This window comes from Chlamydotis macqueenii, chromosome 2 (genome assembly GCF_036417535.1).
Source record: "Chlamydotis macqueenii isolate bChlMac1 chromosome 2, bChlMac1.mat, whole genome shotgun sequence".
Taxonomy (NCBI): Eukaryota; Metazoa; Chordata; class Aves; order Otidiformes; family Otididae; genus Chlamydotis; species Chlamydotis macqueenii.
In genome coordinates this window covers 107,418,635-107,431,796 of record NC_141557.1, presented here as the reverse complement: position 1 = coordinate 107,431,796, position 13,162 = coordinate 107,418,635, and the positions used below count along the sequence as shown (strand labels likewise).

The window sequence follows — 13,162 nt, the reverse complement described above, 5'->3', positions numbered from 1 at the left end:
GTCTTTTAGCTCCAGCTCTGCCACCTGTAGAGTTTACTCACAGCCCACTCACAAATGCTTAGCTCCGATACAGGCTGGCATCACCGTTTACTGGTATCACTCACAGACTCATAGAGTGTTTGAGGTTGGAAGGGAGCTCTGGTCCAACCCCCCTGCTCAGGCAGGCCCAGCCAGAGCCAGTTGCCCAGCACCATGTCCAGGCAGCTTCTGAATACCTCCAAGGATAGAGAGTCCACAAGCTCCCTGGGCAACCTGTGCCAGTGCTCAGCCACTTTCACAGTAAAAAAAAGTGCTTCCTGATGTTCATAAGGAACCTCCTGTGTGTGTGCCCATTGCCTCTGGTCCTGTCACTGGGCACCACTGAAATGAGCCTGGCTCCATCCTCTTTGCACCCTCCCTTTGGGTATTTGTATACATCGATAAGATCCCCCTGAGCCTTCTCTTCCCCAGGCTGAGCAATCCCAGGTCTCTCAGCCTTTCCTCATAGGAGAGATGCTCCAGTCCCTTCATCATCTTTGTGGCCCTTTGTTGGACTCTCTCCAGTATGTCCATGCCTCTCTTATACTGAGGAGCCCAGAACTGGACCCAGCACTCCAGCTGTGGCCTCACCAGTGCTGAGCAGAAGAGAAGGATCACCTCCCTCCACCTGCTGCTGGCAGTATTTCGCCCAGTGCAGCCCAGGACACTGTAAGACTTCTTTGTGACAAGGGCACATTGCTGGCTCACTCAACCATTAGGCGCACGTGGAGCACAAACTCAGTAGAAGGCAAGACTGGGCAGTAACAGGGAGCTAAAGGAGGACTAGGGCAGATATCCCCTCAATAAAGCAGGTTCACAATGTGGATAGCAGACCAGGTGGATCCCCGGTCTGACCCAGAGCAGCAGTTTCTGCATTCCTGTGCTTGCACAGTCTCTCCCATTCCCTCTCACTCACACTTGATGCCATTTCTTGGCAATGTGCATGACCTTTCCAGACACTCCACAGCAGGAACATTTGCTTTATCTCATGGACATCACTTATTTACACCTACAGTTCTGCCTATGGCTAGGAGCCAACAAAGGTGACCTCAATGACTTTTGGATGACCCTGAGAAAGATGAATCTTTTCTTTTACATTGGTCCATTTTTAGCAGATATTCAAACTAGCTTTCCCCCTCACCACACATGCATGTATTTCCTCCACCTTGTTGACCATATTTCCCCACACATAATCCAAGAAAAAAAAAGGGAGAGATTCCCTTTTTGTGGAATTTTCCTACTGTAATTTTAAAAGCTCACTGTCTGAGATGAGAAACAAGCTGTACTCTATTTTTGTCATCAGCTGCAAATGCTTGAACAGCAGCACACAGAGTTAGGAGGTCTTCGTCCATCAAAAGACCACTTCTGGATGACAGCAGATGGTACCTAGTGGTTCTGCAGCAAGGGCACCTTTCACAGAGCCTGAGCAGCATACAGATGCTGCCAGAAAGCTGAAAAAAACATCCCAGTAAACTTACTAGAAAAACTTCACCTTGAAAAAAAAATGCAAAGTTGGGTCAGATTAGTTAACTTAATTTCAACCCTACCTTTGAAGTTGCTGCTGCTATTGCACAAAAATAGGTATTTTTACTACTGTTACTTTATTTATTTTTTTACTATTGCAATAGTAGTATCATATCTTTCTCAACCCTGACTTGAGTCCTGTCCTGTGTATCCACTACATTACACACTTCATTCTCTTTAGGAATGGAAGTACCATCTCTCTGTCCGCAAGTCAGCTTTACTGCTGACCTTTCATACACAGGGAACCAGGCTGGAAATAAAGACCACATGGCATCAACTATGTGACAAAGTGCTTAAACCATTTTATTTGACATCCATTGAGATGACTTGAACAGCTCACTCATTGCTTCATCATTTCTGATTAATGCACTCATCCAAATGCATGCCAGTAAAACCCTTTCCAAAACTATGCTCTATTTGTTATATGACAGTGATGTTCACTTGATCGACTGGAGAGCACAGGACCACATATATATATTAGCAGCAAAACATACTGCAACCCCATAGTCCTTATCCCTTCTGCCTCCTGTTCTATCCCTCATGAAATCCTCCAACTACCAAAATCCTGACAAGTTTTTGTAGTGCCAAATTGAAAACAGCGTCACAGCAATGTTTCTTCTGCCTCTTTCAGAATTTCCCTTCTAAACCTGTCCTGAGCTGTAGCAAGTGAATTTCTGCAGATAAAAATTCTCCCTCTTCTACTGCAGTGAAAGTGGCTGTTTAGGCATCTACTGAGCAAAAACTATGAACTCCATATACCCAAGAAACAGATACTCAGATGTTACCCATTATGATATCCAGATGGCCCTAGAAGGAATTCAAGGAATTTCAAAGTAATTTTTATTCATAGGAAAGTTATTTTAAGTAATTTTAGAGGAATTTTTCCACCTTTTGCTGTTTTTCATTTGATGTTGATCTCACATCCATAACTCTGTCTAGGTCTGAGGGATTATAAAGAAAGACCTCCAGACAAAGTTGTCAGTTTTTGAAATAAACTAACAGTATAAAATTAATGGTATCTTTAGTGTCACAAACACAATATTACACAGTGTAAGTTATTTTTTTCAATTTGAGCTGGTGTATATGACTTGGGGTTTTTTTTCCCATTATCTGCCAATGCAATGACCACAAACTCATGAAAACAAAATGTACTTACTGAAGTAATGTTTCTCTCCTTTATACTCAATACTCACATGACAATAACAAAAGGAAAATGGAATTTATTGACTTGAATTGTATTTAACCATATTCCTCATGAATTAAGATTCTTCTGTGTATTTGCAAGAGAGAAGAGCACACAAACAATATCACAGCTTTTACTGGCACAAACCTAGTGTGATCATATGATCCCTGCTTGCCTCAAGTATAAACTATAGAGGTCATTTTAAAATGGTGTAACAAGACTTACAGCATTCCACCTCTTACTTTCTTCATACCTATATTTTTCTTTGTACATTACATTATTTTCAAAATTAAATACATTCTTAATCTACAGTTGGATAAAAGCTATAAGCAAGGATCAAGCGCATTATAAAACCAAAGTATTCAGATTCCAGGAGCTGCTTGTAACATCATTTTCTTGGTCACTTCTTGTATCCAGAGTAAAATGAAATCTAAAGATCAAAATTCTGGCCTCAGTTAGGTGCAGCAATAAAAGTCTTACTGATTTCAGTAGGGCCAAAATTCTATCTACAAGGATTACCTCCTTTGACCTAAATGTGCTTTGAATCAATCCCTAATAGCCTTTGAGAGGCAAATGGTTTCTTTCATTTGGGATTAACTCATAGTATGCTCTATGGTGTGATCAGATGTTGTTGGCTTTTTACGTTCAATTTCAAGGTGACTAAATAATTTGCAAATTAAAAACACTCTTCTTTTTAAATATAATTCCCTCTCTGAGTGAAAAGAACTCCAGAGAGTATTATCTTTGAGACTCGACATGGACTTTGCAATAGCTGTTACCTGAGGTGTTTCTAGCACAAGTCCCTCAATTAGTATATCCAGGGGTCAGAACACTAAGGAGCAGTCAAAAGCCAAGACGGATGTGAAATTAATGATGGCAAGGTTCAGGAAATAAATTTAGCACAGGGACATTGTATCCTTTCTGCTCTCTGTATCAGGGATATTGGATGTAGATGAACAGTAACACAGGCACTTCAGAAAACAAGCAGCTCTTTAGCCATGCTGACGCTGTCAAAATTATCCTTGTATGATACTGCTTCAGTTTAAAAATTGCTTTCAGTTTGAGCAGGGCTGGAGGAAAAGTGGAGGCGAAACTTGACCACATGCAACAGAAAAACATCTCTGAAGGATTCTCCCCCTTGGAAGGATGCATCTCAACCACGAAGAAAAGACAGCACCAGCTCCTTATGCCTCTGACTGGTTTGCGCCTTCCACCACCAGTGTGAGGATAAAAGCTCCTCTGTGCTGCTCTGAGGCTCATCCAACTCTTTGATGAGCTGATTCAGCTCATTAACCTGACAAGGAATGACTCCTTTTTTCCCTGGTATTTGCTGTGTTTGTTTCCTAGAACCAGATGAAGGAAAATAGTGGGAGCATGTGTGTGTGGGTGGATAGCTCTGCTTCCTTCAGCAGCAAAATTTTTAGATCAGCCTGTAAAATCTTACCCAGCTTTTCAAAGGTACTGTAGATCTTGACTTACAAAAGAAAAGAAAATCCTTCAGAGATTTATTAAAAACAAAAATTATGAAAGCGTTGTTACTTTACATGTTAGTTTCGGTGAAGAAACCAGCTTTAAGAAGCTTGTTTCCTTTCCTGCCCTTCCCCTCACTCACCAGTTTTCCAACGTAACCAACACCCACACTGTGTTAATACAATTTCTGCTGTTCTGCAGGCCAGATCACTGAAACTATTTGCGTTAAAAATCATCAACCCACTCTCAAAGTTATTCTTCAGCCAGACCATTTCATCGTAGTGGTTCACAGGATGGCCTTTCAGTCAACAGTAACAGCTAAGCAGGCAGTGAGCATAATCATCACGATCTACAGGCAGAAATTTTTCTTTTTTTAAAGATGGCTCTGCTGTGAAGTCCATGTGACAGCCAAACCAGCCCATACATCAAAAGGAAGGGAAGCTGCTGACTGGGGACCAAATATGAGCAACAAGAATCTCAGATAATTCCCAAAGACAAGGTATGAGAAGGTGCTGAAGAACAACAGGCAAAGCTCTGACGTTTCACAACATCCCTGAAAACACCAGAGAAGTTTTTAGACTCAAATACATTGCATACATGAACGCAGGAATGGATGCATGTATGCAGCGTGTAACCCTCCTAGAAAAACTTCTGTTTTACTCTGAAATAGACCAGTCAAAATTAATAACAATTTCTACAAAACATCTATAAATGGTTACAGGCCAAAAGGAAAAAAAAAAAAAAAACCCAGCTGTAGAACTGCTTTCCCTGAACACTACAGATAATTTCCTCAAGCATCTGACATTCACTACAGGCTGGGCACAGAAGTGATTTTGTAAGCCTAACTCACACAGCAATGAGCTCAAAAGCAGAAAACCTTCTCAGACTGCTTACCTCTTTTGCACTTTTGATTTTGGCCAAGAAAGTGTACAGTTCCATTGTTTCAGCAAACAGAGCCCGACATACTGCTTGATAGTGGTTCGGCGCCTCTGATCGGGTTGGCAGGTGGGCAGCACACAGCTAGAGAGAAAAATAAATAGCAATATCAAAACAATGCCCCACTGCTTTCATTAATGATACAGAGCATGAGATAACATGAAAGCAAATGCAATGGAATATTTAGGGCACAAAAATCCGTGAGACATTTAAGTTTAGGCAGAAATTGGGGTCTATTTTCTAAACCTTCCACTGCTGTCCTAATAGAACTTATAGAACTCTTGTTATAAAATAAATGGTAAGGGGAAAAAAATCCTGGAAAACTCTGAAAAATCAAGACATTACCTTTTCATAAAAAAAAAAAAAAAGACAGATCACATAATTGCGAAGGGGAAAGAAGCAATCTTGCAGTATCAAATTTTGGGAAAACGTACTTAATTCAAACCAACTTTAACAGTAAGTGTTGTTTAGCTTCCTGTGAACGTGGAAGAGAGCTGTATCCCTACCAATTTATGAAAGGATGGAAGATGAAGCAAGGAAAAAAGTAAGTGTAATCATCAAGCTGAAACTCTTGATTTAATTTATTTCAAGCAGTAAAAAGATTTTAAAAATCAGCAAGAGCCATGGAACTACAGGCTTATTGCTTCACATCAGACCTCATTAACATTTCCAGACACAGGCACAGCTGATGAAAAGAAACACTGATAGATGTTTTCACATATACTAAACCTGCAAACTGAAAGCCTACTCAAATCACTAATAATCATTTACAATTACTGCTAAGTAGTGAGTTCAGCATTGCTTTTAGAGTAAAACATGCAGCTTCGATTTCTGACAAAAGACATTTCACTGAACCAGTGAATATTATATTATGAATATATTTCAAACAGAGAACCTGAATGGTATGAGCAACATCCAGTGTCACGAGCATAAACATCTAGCTTCTACTAGAATAGCTCAGCAGGGATGCTAATAGCTGTAATATCTTTTTCCCCTAAGTCAAATCCATCACCTCTAAGTATTCATCACGGAAATCTTGTCTGGAAACAGACGGAACAAAATAACATCTATAATTTGTTCCCTAAACAGTTTTAAATGAAAGAATCCCCAAAGTTGAAACTAGAGCGTACATATAATATATCATAGTGGTGTATATATTAAAATAAACCAAAATCTTAACCAAGACGTTAAAATTTGTCTTGTTACTGTGGTTTTACAGTAGCTATTTATTATATATATAGCTGTACTTATAACTATAGAGCTAAAACTAAGAACAAGCCAAAACCTGAGGCAGTAGGTGGCTACATTCAGATCTCCAGAACTAAAGCTTGAGACGAAAGCCTCTTTAGGAGAAGAGCCCTTAATTAGCCTAGTGGCATATTTGTTTAAATCTGTCATTACAGTGAACACTGGGGTTACAAGGGGCACGATACATGTAAAGCTCAGGCTGCTTTTCCATATTGCTTTCAATTTGATTTGAATTCATACTGCCACTAGAAGGTGTGGTCCCATGGCCTCCAGCTGACACTGTCCACTGATGCCCTTATGCTGGAACCAAGGTTCCTGCCCTAACTCAGAGAGCATCACTCACTTGGGCAAAAATTAACAGCGTGAAGGAAGTGGAGTAGGAGACAATTATTCTTCATGGCACGGACGCACACTTAGTAGCGCAGGCAAAAATGAGCAAGAGGAACCTGCAGCCAGAGAGAAGAAAAGGGAGGAAGGGCTGAATAATTGCTTTTGGTTGCAGTCAGATTTAGATTGGCTCAATCTCACTGACAAGTTGCTTTCTAAGGCCATAGGCTCCTTGTTATCTTTTATTGCTTCCAATTAGTATAACAATACTGAGTTCACTGGTCAGATTTGGTCAACTTTGATAAACTTTTACAAGCACAATTTGGACTCCTGCAATATCCTATTCTGATTATTGTACACATACATATATCTCCTTTTAGTTGTAAAAAAGAATATATATAAAGAAAGTTCATATATGTGTGTGAATGTATGTGTATATTTTCCTTCCTTCTTATATAATTTCCTTACATACAGGGAATGCAAGGCAGACGTTCACAAAACTGCCCCTGATTCCTCCATTTCAACTTTTTACACTGCTTTATGATGGCCAAAATTTTCTTCTACTGTTCAAATTTATTTCTGGATAATCATAAGGGCATAGTTGAGAGAAAAACCTCACATTTTTAATTTTTTCCTTCCTCTTTCTCCCCCCCCCCCCTTTCTTTTTTAATTTTAACAAATCATATCTCCTTTGCAGCTTAAGAGAGAGAAACCAAAACAGATGCACCTCTAATGTGTGCTACAGTGGCAACGCATACTGCAAAGATAGAAGCTATTAAATATTTCCCTTGACTTACTGAAAAAGCCAGGACATTTAAAAGACCAAATTCTGAGTATGGTTAATTTGTGTTCCTTTCTCTCAATAACTAATCATGTCCTTACCTATGTTACCATGCTTTCAGTAAGCTATTTCTGGTTATTAATATCTGGTACAGATAGAAAGGGTTTCATTCTGAAATATACCACTTACAGGAATAACAATAAGAATAAGAACAACAGCAATTTCAAAAAGGTCATAAAATGGTACAAGTCTTCAGAGCTGAGAATAAAATTTCATTATTATACAGACTGCAAATAGGTTTTCAAGAATGCTTTTTTTCCTTTATTTAGAAGTATGTTAATTAGAAACAATTTGCATCAAATATTGAGCAAGGTAATGAAATGCAGCAGTGATAAGTTCAAGCAGGGGATGGATATAATCTTGATTTATTATTGAACACAAAGTAAAGAAAAAAAAAATTAAACACCTGCTGCTGAACTCAGTTACAAAAGCAACCGCATAAGAAGTTAACCATTTGGTTTGTAAACATTAGGCTGCATTTATTAAAAGAGGGCCAGCACCTCCTACTGACTTTCATGTTCTGAAAAATCAATCTCTGAGTGATCTTGTATTATGTGAAGGTGCATTACATACAAAAATTTCTTGTGGTAACATTAAGTCAAGTGACTTAGCATAAATTTTTGGATTGGGGAAGGTAAGTCTGAAGAAAAAGGAAAATGCAAATAGGATAGATTGATTTTTTCCCACTTTACTGTAATCTATTGTACTTGCATGTTGTTCAGAGCACCTGACAAGCTGTAACTTCTACATGACAAAATACTGCAAAATCTAGGCAGGTAAGGCAAATTTAGTATGAAACGTCACTTCCAGCATGAGTTCAGGATATTTACCGACTTCATAAAAAATTCAAAATCACATCTTTAATTTTATGATAGTAGAGTCTGAAAAGGTATGTTACGGTAACATACCACAAAAATCACAGTCAGAATGTTTTAGTAATTGAGATATGAAAGGACAGCCACCTAATGAACTCCTCCTGCTCGTACCATGCCATAGTGGTCGTGGTGCAAGGATTAAGATCAGGTCTGCAGCCTTTTCCAGCAATTCAGAGTTCATCGAGGAAAGGAAGGCTCTGTATGCTGCTTATTCTGACACTTCCCTTTTCATCCCTCATGATACAACTTAAAACTATCCTAAGGGGAATGAATGTGAACAGCGCCCAGAGCCTAATAAAAGGGCTGTTTGTTCTGTTTCCAAAAAGTCTCAAGAAGTATGTTTGAAAACAAATGATGTGATCTTTGCAAACTGGTGAAATATCAAAAAATATTATCAACTACTGAAACATTAACTAGCTCGGTCTGTATGTATTTCCATTTGCAATCATTGTGAGGAGCTGGGATTTTTAATTTTCTTTTTTCCCCCCTAACTGAGCCTATCCAAACCCCAGCTTGACCCAAAGCATTCAATCTTTGCTTAGATCACTAAGAAGATTACAGACTGCTTCCATCCACATTCAGGGTTCACAGAAAAAAAAAGGCATTATGTAAATACCATAGCCTTGCCAGCTCCTCTATCCAAATTCATCCTCAATTGACTAGGAAATAAGAGTGCACTAAGCCAAAGCAGCGTTAACAGAAATCACAATTTAACCATCCAAAGACATCAAACAGCATTTGTTGCATCTGTTTGAATATATTCCATCAAGGGCTCCATAAAATTACAAAAAAAAATACAACTGACTCATCCACTAAAATTCAGGCAGGTTTTGCAAAACCTTTTTGGCTAGATACATGCTGGAAGCTTCATCAAAACACCTGGCCTGCTGGAATTAAGATTTCAAAACACAAAAAGTGTTTCCACTTGCAGCCATCTTGGGCAGAGGGCCTGTATGAATGCACCACAAAGAAGAAAAGGATTTCTTTTTCCCAAGGGCCGCAAAAGACAAGCTATTGATATTATGCAAAATATACAACCAGCCTGCAAATGCCAAGCTTGTTAAGTGTTTTGAAAGCCTGGGAGTGTTAATATAGACTTAAAAGATGTACTTTTTCTTAAGCAACAAGAAGAAATTATTTCAATCAACAGATCCCTGAATATGCAACTGTACTAGGTATCTACCTCATCCCTTGCAGTATGGTACTGCAACAGGTTTAAAAAATAAAACTCAGCTTGAGATGCTCTCCCCAGTCAAGGTTATTTTCTGAAAGATTTTATCTCTGTGCAGATAAACTAGACCTTGTGATTAGGCTTTTTGTTTGAAGAAAAAAAAAATATATATTTATCCTTTTATTCCTATGAATGTGAACTTCAAGGTGCCATCTGCCTTACTGGAAAAATCTTACGAAGACAATACCTGTGTAATTTGTAAAACTTAACCAAGCATTTTGCTTCACTTCTTTATTATCCAGAATAAAGTTAAGGGATGGACTGTTCAGAGGAATAAGAAGAGTTTTGACGTGCGTTTGTAAGATGCTTCTGCATTCTAGGACCACCTAAGTGCCAGTACTTAGGCACAGTGCAAGTTTTGAGCGGGCTTTCACAACACCTGGAGCCAGCTCGCCTGCTCCCTACCAGTTCACAGTTGCTCTCTCAAACTTTTCAGGCACTGCCTCCACCACTTGTAACTGCAGCGGGCCAAGCACTAGCTGATCCTTCTGATCAAGGACTTTAGTGTAATACGAGTGAGGTAAGACTGCAATAAGACAAACGGGATGGGTGCAGAGTTAGCTATTAATCCACAAAACAAGTTCACAGAAAGTATTTACAGAAAGTTACTCTTCCTGGAGAGCCACCTGCAGAAGCTTTGTAACTTTAAACTGGTTTTCTAAATTATCATTTGCAAGTGCCATGGAATGTCCAATTGCTTGATATGTGAGCTCCTAATTAATTTTACTCACCTCAAGGAAAAAGTAGGTTTGGTGGAAATTGAGGCAAATTGCTAGTTTGCTGGTGTCGAGCACATCTACCTCATTATTTAAGTGTCCTCCAGCAATCTGGTAAGGTTTTCCCCTCATGCTGGTATTTGTTGTTTTTATCATGTCTTTCATCGCTTTGAGGTGGACAAGAGAAGAACTACATAGTTCTCTACTTACCCAAGTTTAGAATTTAATAGTATAAGTGATGCTCCCCATACAATGGCTTAACAAATACATTTGCTCTTTACTGATTTTCCTTTCTAATATGAAAATTCAAATGCAGCAGCAAAGCTATTGCATTTAGCAATAACAGATACAATTTTATGAAATAGTGGCCTTGGTTGGTTCCCTCTTTCAGGACTGTAAAAAGAAGGAAAAAAAAATGCAGCTGCTGAAATTAAAGCCAAAACTGCAAATGGGAACTTGACAACGCAAGGATTGAAAACAGTGCTCTGCATAAGATCTTGATCCTTAAAGAAGCGTCCAGTTGTCCAGTATCATACAATCTTCATCATCATTAACCACCTTCTGCTTTGTAAACTCAGAGAATTAAAGGCCTTGAACAAATCATTTTTATATATGCTTAAATGTCAAACAGGAATGGACTAACAAATGTTTGCAAATACTCTACTGAGTCAAAACTTAAGTCAGCGGAAATAAAGCTGAAAGACTTTGTTTTGGAAATGCTGCAGTGCAGTTTCATATGCTGTAGTTGTTTTTAGAAATACAAAGCAAAACTTGAGCAATTCAGCAATGCTCAAGATGAAACTGGTGCACAGTAAAGGACTCTCCTCCACTACCTTCTTCTAAGCAGAATATCTGTCCTGACACCATTTCCTCCAGGTACTGATTGCCTTGAGGTGCTGAGCACTGTGGTTCATTTTCTGCCTTAAAATCTTACATCTCACAGCTATTTGAAGTTTTAATGACTTTTTCATGCTATTAGACTGAATTTAAGCAGTGACAAGACAGCAACTGCAAGACTAACACCTCACTGAACTGTCTCACTTATAAACTTGAACCTTTTCCAATGACAGAAACAATTAAAGGTGAAGACAACTTGTATTCTGTTACATTTATATGATACTATATTTAGGGAAACAAGTCTTACAAATGTTTAACACAGTAACAAACACTTTTGAAAGCATTTAAAACTTACACAAGTGTTAAGAAATGGAAAGCAAACTACAATATACGTTACTGACTGAATTTCAATTTTTAAGCCCAATCCCACATTTTTCATGCTCAGTGAACACTATTCTTACTCTTTATTAGCTTCCTAAATACAGAATGAAGATTTTGACTATCAAAGTAGACTTCAAACGAAGGTCAACCTGTGTTTTTATGAGATGATGATATTTCCACTGGACTTTTTGACATTATTTTTCCAATGACTGACTACTTTTATGTGCTTGTGGAGAATTCTTGACAAAGCTGCATTCGTGTAAAGCTTCATTTTTTTCTTGAAAGCTATTGAGTTATTTTTACCCCCCAAATACACCCCCTGCATACAGCTGTTTCTGGAATATGTGTGAGGTGTACTGTTACACTGTCTTTACACAGTGGACTAACAACATCCTGCTTCTCAAAGAGGCTTGTTTCAAAAGAGCAACTTAAGTGAAAACCAATTCTGCATTCTCTCTCAGTTTCAGAGAAACTGAGCTCCATTGTTTCTTAGCAGAATAACAGAGGAATTAATAATATAAATATGCAGTAATCTGAATTTGCTAGCTCTAGTTCTTTGACTGTTCAGTGGAACATCAATGGGATTATTAATGAGCAAGGGTGAAATCCTACAATTAATATTTTTCCCATTCTTTTACATGAAATGCCAACCCCTGCAACATATAGCAAAACCACTAGTTAGCCTGTCAGCAGCAACCTGTTTTAAAAAGCTTTCAGCTCTCTGCTTCACAACAAGGAAACAGCTCTGTGTACATTCAGCAGCTTTCATCTGTACTGCTCACCCATCTGCACTTTGTGCAGGAGCAGCGGTGTGAAGGACAGGATGAAACCATCTAGGTAAGAAAACTAGCTTCAGAAGCGGAGTGGAGGCATAGATGGGGAAACATGATAAAACTGGATAATTAAAGGAGAAGGGGAGTGGCTGTACACACTCACGGGGCTACCTGTAGTTGTTTAGCTAACAGCCCATGAAGCTTTGGAACCACCCTTTATTAAATAACTTAGACTCCAACGACTGATAGCAAAGACTTGCACCCCCGTAATGTCATTTTGTATGGTTGTCTGCCATGCTTCTCAGGCCCTCCTTCGGGCTGGAGGGTCTCTTCTTACTAGAACTACCACTTCTGTTCAGCAGGAAATAGAGGAGAGTCGGTTTTGTACCAGGACACTTGGCACATGCAGCAGAGGAGGAGAGCAGGATAGACGTCCTCCTTTCTTCCTCTCTCCCCAAGCCTCCATACAAGCATATAAAGCAGCCATTACACTCAAGGTAGTGCTTGAAAAAAACAGAGCATCTCTGGAGAAACCTTAAAAAATAGCGAAATTTTCAAACAGAATAAAAGAGAAAACAATTTTATCAAAAGGCAACAGGAAATGGAGGGGAATGACTCTAGAATCTGAAACCAAATCTCACTCACACACATAAAATAGGGAGGGGAGAATAATGCAGAGGAGAGGTTGTTTCTCTATCAATTTTTCAATAATGCTGATCAATCTCACTATTAAACAGTTCAGATGTTTGCATACTTACTAAATGAGAGACAATATATTAATGTAAGGCGGTTTTATTCATAA

General features: G+C 38.8%; 1 protein-coding gene across 2 annotated transcripts in view; it reads right to left on the bottom strand.

Annotated features, from left to right (window-relative positions):
* SPIRE1 (spire type actin nucleation factor 1) overlaps positions 1-13,162 on the bottom strand; it is a 133,240-nt gene that overhangs the window by 46,092 nt on the left and 73,986 nt on the right. For both annotated transcript variants that reach the window (XM_086740591.1, XM_086740590.1), the window contains exon 4: positions 5,090-5,215. In XM_086740591.1, coding sequence (XP_086596717.1) covers positions 5,090-5,215 — 126 coding nt within the window. The remainder of the gene's footprint in view (positions 1-5,089; positions 5,216-13,162) is intronic.